Source organism: Rattus norvegicus, chromosome 5, assembly GCF_036323735.1.
Source record: "Rattus norvegicus strain BN/NHsdMcwi chromosome 5, GRCr8, whole genome shotgun sequence".
NCBI classification, from domain to species: domain Eukaryota; kingdom Metazoa; phylum Chordata; class Mammalia; order Rodentia; family Muridae; genus Rattus; species Rattus norvegicus.
In genome coordinates, this window is record NC_086023.1 from 143605885 (window position 1) to 143625763 (window position 19879).

General features: G+C 47.2%; 2 protein-coding genes across 3 annotated transcripts in view; both read left to right on the forward strand.

Annotated features, from left to right (window-relative positions):
- The first annotated feature begins 256 nt into the window (after nucleotides 1-256).
- Nucleotides 257-10850, forward strand: Mrps15 (mitochondrial ribosomal protein S15). Its single transcript, NM_001007653.1, has 8 exons — nucleotides 257-463; nucleotides 693-734; nucleotides 1905-1983; nucleotides 3518-3566; nucleotides 4496-4580; nucleotides 7000-7058; nucleotides 8956-9147; nucleotides 9364-10850. The coding sequence occupies exons 1-8, from the start codon at nucleotides 334-336 to the stop codon at nucleotides 9499-9501; spliced, it is 774 nt and encodes a 257-aa protein (NP_001007654.1). The 5' UTR covers nucleotides 257-333; the 3' UTR covers nucleotides 9502-10850.
- A 1451-nt stretch (nucleotides 10851-12301) lies between these two features.
- Nucleotides 12302-19879, forward strand: part of Oscp1 (organic solute carrier partner 1) — a 31580-nt gene continuing 24002 nt past the window's right edge. The window contains exons 1-2 of one of the 2 annotated variants that reach the window (XM_017593508.3): nucleotides 12302-13431; nucleotides 19067-19096. In XM_017593508.3, coding sequence (XP_017448997.1) covers nucleotides 13320-13431; nucleotides 19067-19096 — 142 coding nt within the window. In that variant the 5' untranslated portion in view covers nucleotides 12302-13319. The remainder of the gene's footprint in view (nucleotides 13432-19066; nucleotides 19097-19879) is intronic. The other variant, NM_001029923.1, reaches the window with a different exon arrangement.

A 19879-nucleotide genomic window follows, 5' to 3' on the forward strand; every position in this document is an offset into this window, starting at 1 on the left:
CCAACGGGCTGGGAACCACAGACCAAGTCAAGAACACAAGAAACTTTAGGAAGTGATTTAGGCCGGATGCAAGGTCAATGGGTGACTTTTTAGAGTTCACACAGTGCTCCAGGTCTGTAAGCATAGAAACGGGCGTCACACCAGGCCAAATCCCTGGATTCCACCCCAGCTTCTCAACACTCCGGAGCCAATCCATTCGCTTAGCCCTCGGCTGCTCTTGTCGAGCTCTCACCTCGATTGGTCGAGCCTGAACCATCATGGCTGCGCCCGTGTAACCTAGAGCCACCGCGGAGCAGACAGTGGCGGCGCCGGCCCGCGGAGTCAGAAGTCACCATGCTGCGGGCCGCGTGGCGCGCGCTGAGCTCCGTTCGTGTCCAGGCGGTGACACAGGCCCCAGTCCCTGCGCTGAGGGCCAGAAGCAGCGCCAGTCTGCCCTCCGCACGCTGCGGCCTACAGACTCCTAGTGAGCCACCGAGCTGGGTCCCATGGGAGCTGGGCGAAGATGGAGGATCCAGGCACCGGGAGACCGGAGGAAGGCAGTGACAGGATGGGAAAGAAAGGGTGATGGCTAGGAAAGGAGTGACGAAAGGAGTGAGATAGGGAAATAAGGCGCAGGGGCACGCAGTCCGTGGTATAAGGGTTATGCGGGGCTGTGTAAGGAAATGAGTCTCAGCTATTTCTGTTCTGCATAGGTCTCCTGAATGCCGCGCGTGCATACGCCGTCCAGAAACCAGGTACGAGGTTGATACTTGAGGTAAAAGAGAGACTGCCTGGAGGGCTTGGGGTGAACAAGGGGACAGAAGTGGTGCGCAAAGGAGCGGGCCAAAAGACACCCTACATTCACGTTATATAAAGCGTATGTTTATGGGGTGCACGAGAAGGTAGGAGTAAAGCACTCATTCATTTGACATCACAGATCACCAAAAGCTCAGCTTTGGTGTGGGCGTTTCTACAGTGTCCTTTAGAAGTGAGATCGAAGCCTGGGGTCCAACCCAGTCCAGCTTGGCTGGACCCAGTGAGTGAGTGTTTGACTGGCAACACTAGGAAGCATTGTGTTCTAGGAATGTAACACTTTTTATCTGCTATTCTGAGATGAAGGATGTAGTTTCTCATCCTAAGTTAGTATGCCTTAGGGCCCTCTAACAAGCAAATATTATTTGAGGCAAGCTGCTTTTTGTGAACCAGCGCTGAAATGAGTGTCAAAGGATCCATTGGAACAGTTATTAGGAGTCAATCATGGCAGCGTATGAAAAGCACCCTTAACCCTGTGCACAATAAACTGTGATATAATAGTCTTTATTGCTACTAGTGTCCTTTGCACAGTGGCAAAACAGTCTGGCTAAACAGAGTCGAGAAGATAGATCATCTTGGTGGCGCTGGACTAGGTTTGGACTCCAGGCTTCAACCTCACTTCCAAGTGACACAGTAGGAATGCACACACAATAGCTGCACTTTTAGTGATATGTACTGGATCCTGGCATTCCCTTAAAACTAGCCGCATTCCCTCAAACTCTTTATTTCATTCATGTAATAACAAACCAGTAAGCTTTGTTAAGTGCTTATTCTAGGCTCGACTATGGACCAGGATAGGGCACTGAGTTCAAATGAAGCCAAGCTCACTCCTGTCCACAGGAGAGCTTATCCCAGTGAGGAATCTGATAACTAGAGCCAAGTGGGTTTGTGTTGCAGGCACAGTGCATATCTTGGGAAAGGCCCCCTGTTTGTAGCATGCAATATAGAAGCAGGTGCCCACAAGGTTTGCAGAAGAGAAACTGAGCTTCGATGTGTCCATTGCCTTGTTGAGACCCTGGGTACTTCCCACAGATTTGGAAAGTGAGTAGGAAGAGTGGAGCCTGGGAGAATGGGAGTTAACACTGAGTGTTTTCCATCCCTGTATTTGACAGTCCAAGCCAAGCAAGATGATGAACCAGCCTCTTCCACGTTCATCAAAGAATACAAGAACATCATCCCCAACATGGAGAAGTAAGCGGAAAGAAACCTAGCTGTGGGTATAAGAGTTCCTGGGAGGATGGGCAGGGAGTAGAAAAGAGGTGACTTAAAGACTCGGCCTGTTGTATTTGATGCTCGATTAGGTGGATCCCTGGATGTGGTGAGCATTGGTGAGGGCCGCAGGTGTGATGGGCACGGGTGGGCTGCAAGTGCGATGGGTGCAGGTGGGCTGCAGGTGTGATGGGCACAGGTGGGCTACAGGTGTAATGGGCGCAGCTGGGGTACTTGGTGCTCATAGAGCTCAGCTCCCCTTTTGTTTCTGGTACTCCTAGTGAAGAACTCACAACCATGGATGCCAAGAACTAACATGCTCCGCTGGTCTTGGTAGAAATCTCTCCTCTCTTGACTTCACAAAAGCCCTGTAAAAGAAGAGATTGTGTCCTATTTGTATAAATGCTCTGTCTTACACAGAGCTAGGACTAGAATCCAGAGCTGGGAGACACCAAAGCCAAGTCCTTCTGCTTAGCCTCTGTACAGTGAAAGCTGGGCTGGCTCCAACCTTCTTTACTATGCAGTCTGCCTGTGTCTGTATGAGGTGGAAATCCTTCCTTTACTTTCCCTGAGATGAGACCCGAACATTCAAGTAAATAGCCCCAGTTGTCTGGCTGTCTTCAGCCCAACAGACCAGAGCTGCATTTCTTGTAGAAGTAACTGTCATTTGCTCTTGCAATTTAAATGTTCTTAACAATTAATTTTTATTTATGTGCACGTGTGTATCATTATGTGCCCATAGGCATGAGTGCCCACAGATATGAGTGCTCCCTGGGAACCAAACTCTGGCCCTCTGCAAGAACGAGTGTTTACAACCACTGAGCCATTTTCCCAGTCCCTACCTTTTCTTTAATTTGTATTTATTACTGTGTATGTGTGCATGACTGGGCAGGGTCCCATGAAGCCGACGTGTGGAAATCAGAGGACAACTTTGTAATGTCATTACTCCTTTATAGCTTTATGGTTCCCGTGGGCAGACTTACACACAAAGCACCTTTATACATCTGACCATCCCCGCTCTTCATTCTCTGGTTTTTGTCTCAAGTCTTTTTAGACTTATTTATGTGTATGTTTGTGCACCACATGAGTACCCGGTGCTTACAGTGGGCTGAAGAGGTCATTGGGTCCCCTGGAACTGGAGTTACAAGTCACTTTAGGGGCTGAAAACTGCAAAACAGTGCTCTTAACTATTGAGCCCTCTCTCCAGCAGCACCACCACGCCCTTTACGAGGTCTCAGTCTGCCATTCTTCCCCTTCAAACTACTGTGAAAAACGCATGGACAGGCTAGGTGGCTCAGTAGTTAGTGTTGCTGCTCATCCAGAGGATGCCAGTTTTGTTCCCGTCCCAGACAGCTCAAAATTACCTTAACCCAGAGCTCTAGGGGTTCGTCCACCCTCTCCTGGCCTCCACAGGTACCTGTGTGCCTATGAATATAATCTCTACACATAAACTCTCATAGAAAAAACATTTCTTCCTCTTCCCATCTTGTCTCATTGCTCTGGTTTTTTTTTGCAGGGTTGATGATGTTGTGAAAAGAATCCTGTCTTTGGAAATGGCCAGCAGGGTGAGTGTGTACCTGTGTCGCCCTAAGTCTTCTCTCTGGGAACTCCATTCCTCCGTCCCAGGCTTTCCCAGTCAGAACATTTATCCTGCAGTCATTCTCTATGCAAACCAAGCCCCAACAAGAGGGTTTTGCTTCTCCATTATGCTTCTGACGTCTGACAAACAGCTGATGCTCAGTAAAGATGTCTTAGTCTTTTTTGTTATTGTCTCTGTGAAGAGGCACCATGACTAAGGCAACCCTGATGAAAGAAAGCATTTAATGGGAGGCTTACTTGCAATTCCATTAGTTCAGCCCAGTATCATCGTGGTGCAGTCATGCCAGCATGCAGGCACACACTGGAGCAGTAGCTGAGAACTCCATATGATCCATGGGCAAGGAGAGACACTGGGGCTGCCTTGGGCTTTTGAAAGGTCAAAGCCCACCCTAGTGCTACACTTCCTCCAACAAGGCCACGCCTTCTAACCCTCTCAAGTAGTGTCACTCCCTGATGATCCAGTATTCAAATATAAGAACCTATAGGGGCGGGCTGGGGATTTAGCTCAGTGGTAGAGCGCTTACCTAGGAAGCGCAAGGCCCTGGGTTCGGTCCCCAGCTCCGGAAAAAAAAAAAAAAAAAACCAAAAAATAAATAAATTAAAAAAAAAAAAAAAAAAGAACCTATAGGGGCCATTCTCATTCAGACCACACAGATGTGTACATGAATGAGCAAGTACATCTTAAACATTCAGCCAGCAAACTAGTTTTCTTAACTTCAGCTCTAGCCTTGGGCTCACAAGGCTACAGATAGCCATGTTTTTGGCCAAGGCTACAGTAAACTCTGGCCCCAATTTTTCTGGGCTTAGACTAGTAACTATAGCCTCCCAGTCAGGAAGTTTGGTCTTTAGAGGACTTTCCCTATTCAGATTTCTCTCCAATTTCTGTCTCCAACAGAAAGAGAAGTTAAAAATCAAGCGAGAACAATTGATGAACAAGATTGCGGAAAACCCTGAGGATTACAGAACCTTGGAGGCTCGAAGTTGGTCCAGGGGCTCTTGGTAGTGGGGGTGCATAGGAGTCTGCTAGCTGGTTCGTAGCCTAGGCTCTTGATGTGGCTTGGGAAGGGGAGAGGCATGCTGGGACTCTGGATCCCAAGTCCAGTGATGCTAGAGTGGACAGCCGAGTTCTGCCCATTGCTCTGTGTGAAGGCAAACAGGGCATCTGTCTTCTCTGGAGTCGCTGCTTCCAGAGCAGAGTCTGAAGATGGAGCTAGCTGGGGACAGGGCTGAAGTTCTATTTCCTACTTTGTGGTGAGACTGAGAAGCTCGACAATGTATATACTCCTTGGAAACAAAAATGAGGCTAGGGGTTGGGGATTTAGCTCAGTGGTAGAGCGCTTGCCTAGCAAGCGCAAGGCCCTGGGTTCGGTCCCCAGCTCCGAAAAAAAGAACCAAAAAAAAAAAAAAAAAAAAAAAATGAGGCTAACAGTGAGACTCACATCTGTGGAGTGCTGTCATGCCCGCAAGCATGGAACATTTCCAGGTTCCTGTTTTGGTTCTGGCTGGAGTTAGCAGGAGCCCTCACTAGATATGAGTGACAGCCTACCTCTTGCATGGAACCAGGGGGTAGCAGGGCAGTGACTTGGTGGCCTACGCAGTGTCTGCAGGGTTTCTTCCCCGCTGCCGTCAGCCTACATTACAGCTGGTATTACCTCCTCTGTCTTTGAGCCTCCATCCCTTTTTAAAAACTTCGTTAATGTGTATGTCTGTGCACTATGCCTAGTTGGTACCTAGCCTAGGCTCTTGATGTGGCTTGGGAAGGGGAGTGCCAGTGCCTATGCCTAGTGCCAGTGGAAGTCAGAAAAGGGCTTCAGACCCCGTGAACTGGAGTTACACATAGTTGTGAGCCACCATCTGCTGGGAATGGAACTTGGGTCCTCCTGAAGAGCATCTTAACCCTGTGCCTATAAGTGAAAAGTCTCTCCAGTCCTATAAGTGAAAAGTTTTAATTCTGTAACCTTAATAATGGAAACACAGAAAGAAAAAGAGTAGCATTTTAACAGTTAACATTATTATTATTATTATTATTATTTATTACTGTATGTGGAAGGATATGATGTGTAATGCATGTGCATGTGTGCCAGACAGGACAATTTTAGATGTCCGCCTTCCATCCTTCTATCCATCCTTCCACCATAGATTCCTAGGATTGAACTCAGGTGTCAGATTTGTACCTGTACCCACTGAGCCACCTTCTGTGTTTTCTTGAAAGTTTTAGTGTTTTAGCTCAACGATTGCTGGGACCTCTAGTACAGCAGTGAATCACTGACCGTATGGCATGGTAGAGTTCCTGAATTTGATGCTCTTGCAAGTGTCTTCAACCTGAGACCTGCAGGCTGCCCCAGGGTAGCTACGAATGCAGCCCAGCTCTACACAAACTCATAAGCTTAGTTAAAACATTTGAGGGTTTTATTTATTTTTTTTGGTTTTTGTTATTGTTTTTAGGGTGTTTGTTTCCTTTGAGACCAGTGGTTTTCAACCGTCCTAATTCTGTGACCCTTTAATATAGTCTTCATATTGTAGTGACCCCAACCACAAAATTATTTCGTTGCTACTTCATAACTGTAATTTTGCTACTGTTATGAATTACAACGTAATTATGATATGTGACCTCCGGAAGGGTTTTGACCCACAGGGTTGAGAACCACTGTTTTAGACACTGTTTCACTATGTAGTCCCCGCTGGCCTGAAAACTTGCTATGTCAATACCACACAGAGATCTCTCTGCCAGTGTCTCCATTATTTTTGTAACTGAAGTGCATGGTTCTCAGGCATCAGCTTTGCAGATGAAAACATTATATCACAAGGCCAGAAACTAGGACGACAGTTTTGCCATTGAGAGTGCTGTTTACCAGCCAGGCCCAGGGGTTCACACCCATAATTCTAGGTACAGGAAGAAAGGCAAGCTGATCAAAGTGTGGGCTACATAGCAAGTTTTAGGTCAAACCAGGCCCCATAATGAGACTATGTCAACCACCTTCTCCACCATCACCCCAACACACACACACACACGCACACACACACACACACACACACAGTGCTACTTGCTATGATAGATAATGACCTCTATGGAATGAAGTGTTTCCTTTTCTTGAGCTTGCTTTTCTTTTTTTTTTTTTTTTTTTTCTTTTTCTTTTTTTCAGAGCTGGGGACCAAACCCAGGGCCTTGCAGTTGCTAGGCAAGCGCTCTACCACTGAGCTAAATCCCCAACCCCTTGCTTTTCTAGTAGAAAGATGAGCCACAGTGTTTTGAGGTCTTGCAGTTCTGAGTGCTTTGGGATTTAGAGCTATACGGAAGCACCGCTGATTGTTATTCCTTTGGTTCTTAAAACACGAGGTGGGCCTGGGCCCTCCCTTCCTCTATGCCCCACTCTCATCCTCTGTGGTTTGTGGTTTCAGTTGTTGCCTTGACTGTCAAGATCCGCAATTATGAAGAACACATGCAGAAACATCGAAAGGTAAACCCCAGGCTTGACTCAGAGCTAAACCACAATAGCAAGGAGGTGGGGCTTGGGGAAGCTAGTGACTGTGACACCAGAGAGGCTACCCTCAACCCTATAGGAAAACACTCCCCTCTTGCCTCTAGAGGAACAAAAGGAGCCTTACAGACTCTGCTGGTTGCCATCAGTGGTCAAGAAAACAAACTGTAGAGCATGCTCACTGCCTGACACACAGTGGGTGCTTAGTAAACTGTAGAGCATGCTCACTGCCTGACACACAGTGGGTGCTTGATAGTTTTTAAATGCATGGATAATAGCTCTGTCACTTCTACTTAAAGTCACGGTGACTTTAGGCCTGGTGTGTGAGCACTTGTTTTCAACATCTGTAGAGTCCTGCCACAGGACTGTAAGGATTACAAGAATTAAGCCTAGCATCTCTAGACTCTTCGCAGTGTTGGTGTCTCTTATAACCTTTAGAACTGTTTCTTTATAATCTTTCAGAGGAGCACTCTCGCCATGAAGTGACATTATTCCTCAAGGGACACTGCTAGGGAGTGATGCCTGACACATAAAATAAGGCAGTCTTGCCAAGGGGCCCATATTCCTTTTTTTTTATTTTGTTTTTTTTTTAATTTTTGTATTTTTTTTTGTATTTTTTTTTATTTTGTTTTTTTTTTAATTTTTGTATTTTTTTGGGGGCCCATATTCCTAACCACTGTGTCACTGCTCAGCTGGGCAGCACAGAGCTGCTAGAAATACGAGCTCGCTGGTGTTTTGGTCCCTGTGCTGCACAGGCTGATTCTGAACTCTCCATCCTTTCACTTCAGCCGCCTGAGATCTAAATTATAGGGCATGTGCTATCATACCCAGGTACTTCTAGGGTTCTTGTTGTTGCTTTTTGTTTCGTTTTGTTTTTATTTATTTATTTATTTTTAATAAACAGTGTCTTTTTTTTAAGATTTATTTATTTTATGTACAGCATTCTGCCTGCATATGTGACTGCAGGCCAGAAGAGGGCACCAGATCTCATTACAGATGGCTGTGAGCTACCATGTGGTTGCTAGGAATTGAACTCAGGACCTCTGGAAGAGCAGTCAGTGCTCTTAACCGCTGAGCCATCTCTCCAGCCCTGTTTTGTTTTTATAAGTACGAGTATGCAGTTGTGAACACAGACTGATCTAGCCTTTAGCATTCCCAGGAGCTGGTTGAACATTGCTCTTTGGAAGTTAGTTTTGCTCATTTGAGATGTAGAATGCCAGCTCCATTGCAGAGCCCCTCATGGAGCAGGGCCTGAACAGAGGACAAGGCTCTTTCTTCCTACTCAGGCCTACATTCTCCTAAGTGCTGGAGACTGAGCGGACACATGGTACTGGGGAGACTGATTTGCAGTCAGCAGTCAGTAGACGCAGATTCAAGGCTTGCTCTCAGGGTCAGCAGTCTAAAGACCTATGGCAGGCAAATATGTTCTCTAAACTTTATTTTCCTGTCTGTAAACTGGGAACAATGACAGTATCTCCTGCAGAACTGTAGTAATGTTTGCATAAGATTGTAGGGACATTTCAATGAAATGATGAAATGGCCACATATCATTAATGGGAAGCAAGTTAATAATTACAAAATATTGAAATTAAGAGTAAGTATGGGGAGGCTGGAGAGATGGCTCAGTGGTTAAGAGCACTGACTGCTCTTCCAGAGGTCCTGAGTTCAATTCCCAGCAACCACATGGTGGCTCACAACCATCTGTAATGGGATCCGATGCCCTCTTCTGGTGTGTCTGAAGACAGCGTCAGTGTACTCACATACATTTAATAAATAAGTAAATGTATGTATGTATGTATGTATGTATGTAGCCTGGCCTCACAAAGTGAGTCCTTGTCTCAAAATGACAAATAATAGAATGTAGCTTCTTCTATAGGACAAAGTCCACAAACGCCATCTGCTGATGAGCATCGACCAGAGGAAAAAGTTTCTCAGACTCCTCCGTCAGACCAACTATGACGTCTTCGAAAAGACCTGCAAGGAGCTGGGGGTGGAGTACGCCTTACCCCCTCTGCATTTCCAAAGGGTTCACCGCCGCTTCCTGGCCAAGAAGGCTCTGTGCATTCAGGTACGAATTGATATGGTTGGTCGCTTCGGTCAGCCTCCCTGGACTGAGGTGCAAGAGTAGAAGAGAGAAGTGGTCTGTGTCTGACCAAGGTCTAGAACTGGCTCAGGTCACCAGCACATGCAGAAAAGATGAGGTGTCCATGTAGTTGTCCCAGAGCTGCTCCAAATCCGAGCTTTGCATACAATTACAGTCTTTTTCTACCCTTTCAACCACCAGGTTTTCCAAGAGGTACAAAAGCTGAAGAAGCAAAGAATGGCTTTAAAAGCTGCTGCAGCTGCTGCCAAAAAAGAAAAAAGAGAAAGGGTGCCAGAGAACCCTTCAAATGCCCTACCAGAGAAGACCAAAGAAAACTAATAAAGTCTATTCCCTTGAAGAATGGCAGAAGATGGCCTTCTTTTTAGCCTGAGAAAGAAGAGTTTATTTTTCATTTGGCCCAGGGATTTCAGAGGCAGAGTCCCTGCCATCTTCCCAGAGGACGCAGTCACAGAAACAATACGGGGTATGTTTCCGAGAGGTAATGCTGGCAGCCGTAGGAGCTGTCTACTGGGCAGCCCTAAAGGATGAGGAGGAGTTCACTGGCAGAGAGAAACAGCATCTAGGCATAAGGAACTGCAAGTTAAAAGGGAAAGAAATCTAAAGGCATACATTCAGGGACAGTGGGACTCAAATACTGTAACTTTGCGTTAGGGCTTCAGTCTATGAATGGGACTCGGGCACAGAAACATTCAGTTTGCCACGCAGTGGTGGTGCACACTTTTAATCCCAGTACTCAGAGGCAGGCAGATCTCTTGAATTCGAGGCCAGCCTGGTCTACAGAGTAAATTCCAGGACAGCCAAGGGCTACACAGAGAAACCCTATCTTGGGGGGCGGGGATCAGTTCATCATACTGAAGGAAGAACTCTGGGCCTCATTCTGAGAAGGGAGACCCCACAAAGAGAAAGCTATGTTAACATGCTACCAAAGAGCCTGTGGAAGATGAGGGCTGAGACCTGAACAGAGCAGTCTGGGAGCTGTTAGGGTAACTGAGGCCTGGTGTGTGATTGCCATGGATACTGAGCTTTTGTGTTTGAATGACTGGCCCCAGCAAGTTACAGACAGGAATGTCATTTCAAGGCTATCTTTGTTTGCATGGCTAGTTTGAGGCTGGTCTAGACTATATGATACCCTTTCTCTAAAACTTTAATTGCCGAGGAAAGGAATATAAAAAGAAAAATGGATCATGTCAGGATGGGAAAATCATTTCTGAGGGCCCCCCTGAGATGGAGGAGGAGGTGAGTGGGCAGGAAGACTCAAAAGTGAAGTTGAACTGTTTGGTTATTGCCTCCAAGAACACTGAGGAAGGTCCTAATGAAATGGGCCTCAACTGGACTTGGAGGTCCTGTGCTACAGGTCCAGGTGCCAGCCTTTCAGGGGACTAGGGAGTAAGGAGAAAAAGCCACAGGAGTGGATCAGGCCTGCAGGAAAGGCACTGTTTTAAATGCTGCCTTGGGCACTTTAATATTGCTTGACACCTAAATCCATTCCTCAAGCTAGCTGTCTCTCTCTTTTTTGGGGGGAGAGGGGAGGGTAAGGGAGTTCCAGACAGTGTTCATCTGTATAGTTCTGGCTGTCCTGGAACTCTGTAGACCAGACTGGTCTGGAACTCAAAAATCCACCCGCCTCTGCCTTCCAAGTGCTGAGATTAAAGACTTCTGCCACCACTGCCCAGCCTAACTGTCTTTCTATTGAAAACAGACTGGGAAAACTTAGACAGCTGTGGGGCAGTGGACGGTGAGAGGAAGCCTGGTGTGGTCGAGCTAAGGCTTGAAGCCCCAGGGACCCTGAAGGAACTGTAGGAGCTTCTGCTTCTGGTACCAGGCCCCGTGTCATGTAGGGGCAGTGCCCCAAGCCCTCCACATGCAGATGAGGCATTCCGAACATCTCTGACTAAGCCTCCACATGCAGATGAGGCATTCCGAACATCTCTGACTAAGCCCTCCACATGCAGATGAGGCATTCCGAACATCTCTGACTAAGCCCTCCACATGCAGATGAGGCATTCCGAACATCTCTGACTAAGCCAACAGGAAGCACCTGCTGTCAGACCCAACCCGCCCCCAAACTGTATAGAGGATCCTAGCCAGAAGGAGTAAAGGTGCGAGCTACTCTGTCATCCGAGAGCATCTGTCACAAGAACCATAACACACTGCCTGGGAAGAGAACCCTCGTGCTGCCTGGCTAGCCCCACCCTCAGTTTACTCAGCCTAGCTCTGCTCAGCACATCCAGTGCAGCACCTTGCAGCAACAGCGGCTGCTGGGGCAGTGGCAACAGCAGAAGTGGCAGAGACACTTTTTCCTCCCTGCTTGCCCCTTTTCCTCTTCGCTTGAGCCCTCCCAGCCTCTGGCACACAGACCGGCAGACAACATGTCCAACTTTGCAAGCTGATTAGGGTTCAAACCTAGCTCTCCCTGGTTTGGGGTTTTTGTTTTTTTAAGACAGGGTCCCTGTCTTGGCTGCCCTACCTGCTATGTAGACCAGGCTGGATTCTGCTTACAAAGTGCTGGGCTCAAAGGCATGTGCTGCCACAACTTGCTTCTAGCTGTCTTGATTCTAAAGACCATATATACAATCTGACACTACCCAGAGGGAAAAGAGAAAGGGGGTCTGTTTTGCCAAAACTTTAGGTACTTAAGGGAGCTAAGCAGTAACAAAATGCATAAGCCTCCCCCCCACCCCCCCCCCGAGGGTAAAGATGTTTATTACAGGTGGAGTTGAGGTGTTAAGAAGCTCAAGTTGTGAGTTGGGGATTTAGCTCAGCGGTAGAGCGCTTGCCTAGCAAGCGCAAGGCCCTGGGTTCAGTCCCCAGCTCCGGAAAAAAAAGAAAAAAAAAAAAAGAAGCTCAAGTTGTACCAGGATCCCAAAACTCCCAGAGCCAGAGGCAGGTGATCACTGAGTTTGTGGCCAACCTGGTCTACACAGCGAGTTCCAGGACTACACAGAGAAACTCTGTTTCAAAAACCAAAACAAAAAGCTCAAGTTGTACTAGACAGTTTTAAAAAGTTTGGCTCTTAAAAGGAGGAAAGGGGCTGGAGAGATGGCTCAGTAGTTAAGAGCACTGACTGCTCTTCCAGAGGTCCTGAGTTCAATTCCCAGCAACCACATGGTGGCTCAACCATCTGTAATGGGATCTGATGCCCTCTTCTGGTGTGTCTGAAGACAGCTACAGTGTATTCATATGCATTAAATAAATAAATAAATCTTTTTTAAAAAAGAAAGAAAGAAAGCTAGAAGGTGTGATGAGGAGGATGCCAGAAGCAGGATGGACGGCACTAAAGGATGTGCTGTTTTTTAAGTAGTGCCTTTTGAAATTTAGTCCTACTGCATCAGAGCAGTGATACAAAGGAACGTGGGAATACAGAAAGGGGAATTAATTAAGAAATGTGAAGATTCTGCAAGGAAAATAAATAAGTGGCTGATTATTAATAGGACCCAGGGAGGTGGATGTGGATTCCAAAGCTCAAGTCTCAAGATTGCTGAGGCTGGAGAAACACTGAAATCTACAAGAATCATCTGAAAAGGACCAGCCGAAGGTGAGGGCCGGGCCGGGTTGCCACACTGAGTAGTAAATCCGGCGTGATATCGCTTCCAGGAGAGTTTAGAAAGGAGATAAATGATATATAATTCAGAGTGCCTTTATGGCGCTTGCCGTGACCTCACTGGTTCCTCTGAGGGTCCCTGGGAGGTGGCTCCCAAATCTGCCCGGGGCAGCACAGCAGGCAATGTGGACCGGGACTCTAGACAGGGCGAGCGGCTCCGAAGACTCTGAAGCTGACTTTCCTTGTTCGCCGGTGCAAAAAGTTGGCCCTGGCTGTGCCGCAGTGGATTCCTGCAGCTGGCTGGAAGGCTCCCGGCGACTAGGAAGCTAGACTAGAAAACTCAAAACCAGCGCTCCCCGGAGGCCAACGTAGAGCACCTCCGTTCGGACCAATCCCCTGGAGCGGTCTTTGTCACCTAACCCAATAAGCGCTGTTCTTCGGAGCACCTCCTATCAATCCACCATATGATTGGTTCGCCTTTCTGTTCCGCGGCGTTGCCCCAGCAACCGGGCTATGGACGCGGAGGGGCCTCCAGGCAGCTAAATTCCGAAACCCTGGGGCTCTTCATTCACCTGCCCTGCGGGCCTCAAGCACCATGTCGGTGCGGACTCTGCCGCTGCTCTTCTTGAACTTAGGTGGGGAGATGCTTTACGTCCTAGACCAGCGACTGAGGGCCCAGAACATCCCGGGAGACAAGGCCCGCAAAGGTAAGAGGCCCCCGCAGCCTTGATCTACCCGCCTCATCAACGCACCAAACGTCCCCCTCCAGAACCGCAGCCTAGCACACCCCAACCTCCTCCCTCATACTCATACCTACAGGCAGACGGGCACCTGGCCCCCTTCCTCGCATTCCCGTAGCCACACCAACGCCTCTGCGCACTTCGCTTTAACAGCCGGGTACCTTTCCCAAAAGATGCATAGCCCATGCAGTTTGAAGCCCTCGGGAGTCAAATTCTCCAAAAGAGCATTTCCCCACGGAGAAACCTAATACATTGGACATACTTAAAGTGCTCGACTCCCTGGTCTCTGGAAATTCGTCTATTTCCAAAAGTAGTTCCCAGCTGGCAATCAATATACTTTTGGCAGGTATAACCATCCGTTAACCCCCACGAGACGGATGTGGATTCGCCCGTGTCTCTGTCCTACGTACGCTAAAGCCTAGTCATGCTCATTTCAGAAGCCATTCCTAGAAATGTAGGGTCGTAAAATAGCATAGATAAGAACAAAAACATACCTCTTGATTTTGCAAGTGTCGGAAGGGAATTGTGAAAAGACTATTGGGAAGCTTGTAAGCTGCAAAAGTATACCACGTGTAATTTAGAGAGAAGCAACCACCCCGAACACGCTGCCAGTTTTTCTTACTTCTCGGCAAACAACTGTGTTCACCAAGTTTGCTGGGCTTAAGTATGAACTATTGTACTTCTAGGCAGAGGAGTAAAGGTTTATATGAAGGACAATTGAACACTAATGAAAACACAGTTTCCCCCAAACAGCTCATGTGCCCTCAATTGATGTTAAACATGCATGTCCTGATATTGTGTCTGATTTTGTGTTCATGCATAGACAAAACAAGAGAACTCCCAGAACCCCTTCTTTCCATTCACTTTGAGCTTTGACACCAGAGGACTTTACAAAATGCAAGTATGTCTAGTACCTCTCTCCTTAAAACCTGCAGTCAACCTTCCTCTCCTGTCTAAGTGGAGACCAAGTCCTAGGCAGGACACGTTGGGGCCCTCTGAGTCCTACTCACACCAAAGTGTATGTGTAGATCTTTAACCTATGTCCTTCCCGACTCCATCCTCTTCCCGATCTCCTGTACCATTGACTTCGAGTTCTCGTCCTTAGTCCTGGTCCTTCAGGAGCCTCCCCCTGCCTCACCACATGGCTGGCAGGTTGATACTCAGTTGTTTGTGTGTGCAGTCTCCCCACTGTTTGTCTTACACGTGTTTGTACTTCAGCATCCAGCACTCAGCACCCAGGTCACAATGAATCAGTGCTCAGTGAAGGGCTGCTGAGCAACTTGCCAGTGTCACATGCCGCTGCATTCCTTCCTCAGGAGGCTTCTTTGTGTCTTGCTGCCTGTGTGACATGATTCCACTCAGGCTAATGGTCCTAACGGAGGGGCAGGCTCCATTTCTCTAGGTGGCCTGCATCTTGGAAGACAATGTGAATTAGCAATTTACGTTATTTACATTGTCTGTAAAGGCATACAGGTCTAGGCCCCACATTTAGCTAGCTGCACAATCTTGAGGTGTGACAACCCCTGTACGCCTGTTTCTCTATAAAATGGTGAGAATACACACCTGAGAGCAAAGCTGTAATGTGTGTTTCACGTTCACACAATTAGTAGTTGACGTTGCCTTTCAAGAGGCGGTCTGGGCAAGACTCTGAGTATGAGGAGGGGTCAGGAGTCCCAGGCTGGAGAAAGCCGTCACTGCAGTTAGGAGCACTTACTGCACATTCATAGGGTCCGTTTTCCATTCCCAGCATCCTCTGGGAAACTTGCAACCACCTGCAATTCAATGCCAGGGAATCCAACACCCTCCTCTGGCCTCCCAGAACATGCACATACCCAGACACATATACATAACTAAAAATAAAAATGTAAAAGCCAAGCTGTAGTTGTTAAACCAGGCACTTGGGGGCTAAGACAAGAGGACCCCTGCAAGTTCCAGGCCAGCCTGGTCTACCTTGTAAGTTTTAGGCCAGCCTGGTTATCTAGTAAATTCCAGGCCAGCCAGCACCACATAATGAGACCTTGTCTCAAAAGTACAACATATACATATTATCTTTTCTTACATGAACGACCACTATTTTGTTTTTTTCTGAGATTGGCTCTCATGTGGCAAAGGCTGGCCTGAACTCTGATCCCCCTTTCCCCACCACCTCAGCATTACAGTTGTGTGCTACTATACCAGAAAATGTTCAGAGTGATAGTCTTTCTGGTTTACCTAGACTCTGTTTTATGAAGTCTCATAAAATGATTCCTTTTCATCCACTCACTCATTCTGTGGTTTTGGGCAGATGTCACACCATGTGAGATTCTGGGGAGACAGGATCGAGCCTATCTGTGCAGTCCCTGGAAGTGAGTGCAATTCACAACTGATTCTAAAACTCAAGACCCAGCTCTATAATGACAACAGTTCAATACTTGTTTTGCTTTGTTGAAACAAGGTTCGCACTGTAGCTGTTCCAAAACTCATTGAGTAACAGGGATTAAACTGGAATCCACAACAGATGTCTCCCCTCAGCCTCCCAGGTGCTACGGTTGTAGGCAGAAGCCACCACTCATGACTACTGAAACAGTTTCTCAATTGTATCACTACTTCACTTAAACCCAGTGATGGCTAGGCAGTGGTAGACACGCCTTTAACCCCAGCACTCAAGAGGCAGAGGCAGGTGGATCTCTGTGAGTTTGAAGCCAGCCTGGTCTACAGACTGAGTTCCAGGACAGCTAGGGCTACACAGAGAAACCTTGTCCTGAAAAGAAAAACAAACAAACAAACAAACAAAACAAAAGGAAAGAAAAAGAACAAAACCAAACGATGATGCCCTCGCCTCAGCTCTTCTCCCATATAGATAACACCGCCACCCAGTTTTACAAGACGAACGGAAGCTGCTTTGCCCAGGGTGCAGAGCTGGTGGGAGGAGTAAGTGACTTGACACTCCAGGCCTTGAGACTCCATATCTCCCACTCCTACCCAGCACGTCCTTAAGTGCTGCTGCACTGGGCCGCCTCATCTGAAGGGACTGTCTGGGAATTTTGTGGAGTTTGGTTGACAGGAAGACAAGGAAGACTTTGAAATGCACATACACACAAACACACATGCACACACACGCATATATCCACCTGGTTTCTTTCTTTCTTTTTTTTTTTTTTTTTTTTTGTTCTTTTTTTTCGGAGCTGGGGACCGAACCCAGGACCTTGCGCTTCCTAGGTAAGCCCTCTACCACTGAGCTAAATCCCCAGCCCCCTCTTTTTTTTTTTTTTTTTTTTTTTTTTACAGATTTGTTCATTTATTTTATGCATCAGTACACTGTAGCTGTCAGACACACCAGAAGAGGGCATCAGATCCCATTACAGATGGTTGTGAGCCACCATGTGGTTGCTGGGATTTGAACTTGGCACCTCTGGAAGAGCAGTCAGTGCTCTTAACCACTGAGCCATCTCTCCAGTCCCCCACCTAGTTTCTAAAAGAAATGAAATAGTAGACCAGTGGGGCCTTGTAGAAGAGAAAGAAAACAAGATGGCATAAAATTTTAAAAAGTTAAGCGTTGGTCTATCATGGTGTTAACAGTTGGTGTGGCTGCAGCTGGAGCCAGAACCATTGTGGCAGATGGCTGGACACAGGCCTCTAAAACCCTCGTGGACGTTTTGAAGGAAATGGTATTTCTTGAAGCTGTTTTCATTATCTTACACAACTAATTGGTCTCCTGGAGGCCTTCCTTGTTCCCAAAAGGCCAGTACAGACATTGCCGTTTCTCCCACAATGCAACCAGAGTTTAGTGTTGAACAGAAAGGAAGTGAGCTCTTAGTGGGGCAGCTTGTGAGAGTTGCCTACTGCTTGTGAGAGTTGTCCCACATTTTAAGCAGCAGGGTGGGCAATAGAAGCCGCTTCTGCCCCGCCCCCACTTCTAGCATCATAAAACCCTCCTGCGTCTTGTTTACCTTCCTCATTATAGGAGAGGAACCTGAGACACAAAGCGTGCGACTGTGAAGTGACCTTTCTGGTTTTTTGTTTTGTTTGTTCTCTTGTTTTTTGTTTTGTTTTGTTTCCCTGAGATGTGTAATACTGAAGGAGTAAATAGCAGTGGGGTTCTGTTCTGGTTCTGATTTAACAGCCAACCCCAGAACCCCTGGGCCCACATCTCATGCAAAGCGTAACAAGCTGGATGGTCACAAACAAGTCATCTGGAGAATACCTGGTCTGGCATTTTAAAGAGGAAAGTAGGGGAGGAGCCAGCCGCTCTCTAGAGCCCTCTGCTGGCGCCGAGTGCCATTACGGACTGGAGTGACTGTGCTTCCTGGTGTTTTCTATTCCGTTTTATCCGCAGCCATCCAAGGAGGGTCAGACACACCTTCAAGAGAATGAAAACTCCCCATCTCTAAATATGTGCAAGCCCGTGATGCTAACACCACAGGGAAACAGTAGATGTTGACACAGGACCCAAAACTCAAATAACTGCTCTAGGAAAGCCAGACAGGACCTGCTTCTCTACCCCCTCTCCAAAAGCCTATGACTTTACCACGCTACCCCCATGAGGAGTACAGGGAACTGGACTTAAAGCCTCATACACACTAGGCTCTCTGTCATTGAGCTGCCTCTAACTGGCCACGTTTAGAACGAGCATCTCACTAGGTTGCCTTGAATTCACTCTGTAGAGCCAGTTAGATCTCAAACTTTTCATCTGCCTCAGCATCCTGTGTCACTAGAATTACAGTCCTGTGCCACAAGGCCCAGCTATCCCTGGGGTGGGGTTGGGAGGGGCTGGGAGGGGGTTCTTCCAGGGGGAGTTTGTCCTTGCAGTGGTACCCACTAGCTTCAGAAGAGCTGTTTGTATTGTATGTTGAGCCTATGCCAGTGTGTGGTGAAAGCATGCATAATTTCAGTGTACTTCAGAGATCGTTTCCAAACCATATAGTGACAAGTATTTCCCAAAACACCATTGATTGTGAAGTGTTTTCCACAGGCAGATGTGTGTGGATCTCTTTATTGGAAGGACTAGGAGAGAGGAAGTAGAAGGAGCCTGTACACTGAACTATTCCTACCAAAGAAAGGAGAAAGGACAAAAGTTGATCTTCAGGGATTAGGGGAGAGATCAGTGGTACACGCTTGCCTACTAAAAAGCACAGGGCCCCAGCTCTGGGATGGGGGTGAGCAGAGGATCAGACTGTACAAAAGGAAAGTCCTTTTCTATCTGTTCTTGGGATTTTTCTTCATTGGGAAGCTAATATTAAAAGCCTGTGTGTGTGTGTATATATATATATTTTTTGAAACAGTGTCTGACTGTAGACTAGGCTGGCCTGGAACTCACAGAGATCCACCTGCCTCTGCCTCCCAAGTACTGGGATTAAAGACCACCACACCTGGCATAATGTATGTTTTTATCACATGGGAGAAGCTTCCTCTTACACTAATTTTTTTCATTAGTCATTTATCTATCTTTTACAACTCTTAATCTTTGTAAACTTCCAGTTGAAGGTGGAACATGCACATAAGTCATTTAATTCAAATATAAAAGAGAAAACTCGATCGGCCAGATGTAGTATTTGTAAAGCCTCCATGCGACTAATGTTCTTGCTTCATGAACTGGTGTTTTCTTTTTGTATGCTTCATATAGATGAATGGACAGAGGTGGACAGAAAACGAGGTATGCCATTTCTGGGCTGCATGCGTTGAGTCTGCGTTCACAGGTTCACTTGGTCCGTTGTCAGTGGGTTTTTAAGCAGGACCACTTTAAGTATTGCTAGGTAAGAAATAGGTGTGAGGGTCTCCAGCTGAGACATTGAGTTCCCTTTGGAATGCTTTACTCCAAAGGAATAAACACGTTGTGTAAGACAGAATCGCAGCAGGCTCTGGCAGAGGGGCCAGCCACACTGCATCTGAAGGGCTCCCCACTAACCTCCACCCCAACCCCACCACCATCCTCTTTATGGTGCTGGTGCTGTTCCAAGCTTTCAGGGACAGCTGGGGCAGAAGCTCCACTCCTCAGTACTGCGGTAGTCCTAAAACAGGTCTTATGCTATGACGTAACGGAATATTTGGCTGCGGTCTGAGTGGCCCTCCCGAGCTGTCCCCCTTAGCACAGAGTTGCCTGTTGAGCAACTGAGGAGGATGAAAGCATGTGGCTGCATGGCTGCCAGGAGTGTGGGCAGAAGGCATGGGACCATGCATGCACTGTTGCCTTACGTTAAGTCTGATTGCCCCTCACCCACAACCAGCTGCACACCTAGAAAGGTGGAGGTTTGCTCACAACAAGATTTATGCTTCTCTCAGTCTCTGTGTGTCCGAGGTGCCTGGGAACGGTTCACACCTGTCATGGCCAACCTCAGTGTTTTAAATTCTCTTATCACACAAGATATGCCAGTTATGTATACTTATAATACATGAAACATAATGAGGCCAAATATGATCATGGTGCATTATGTACATG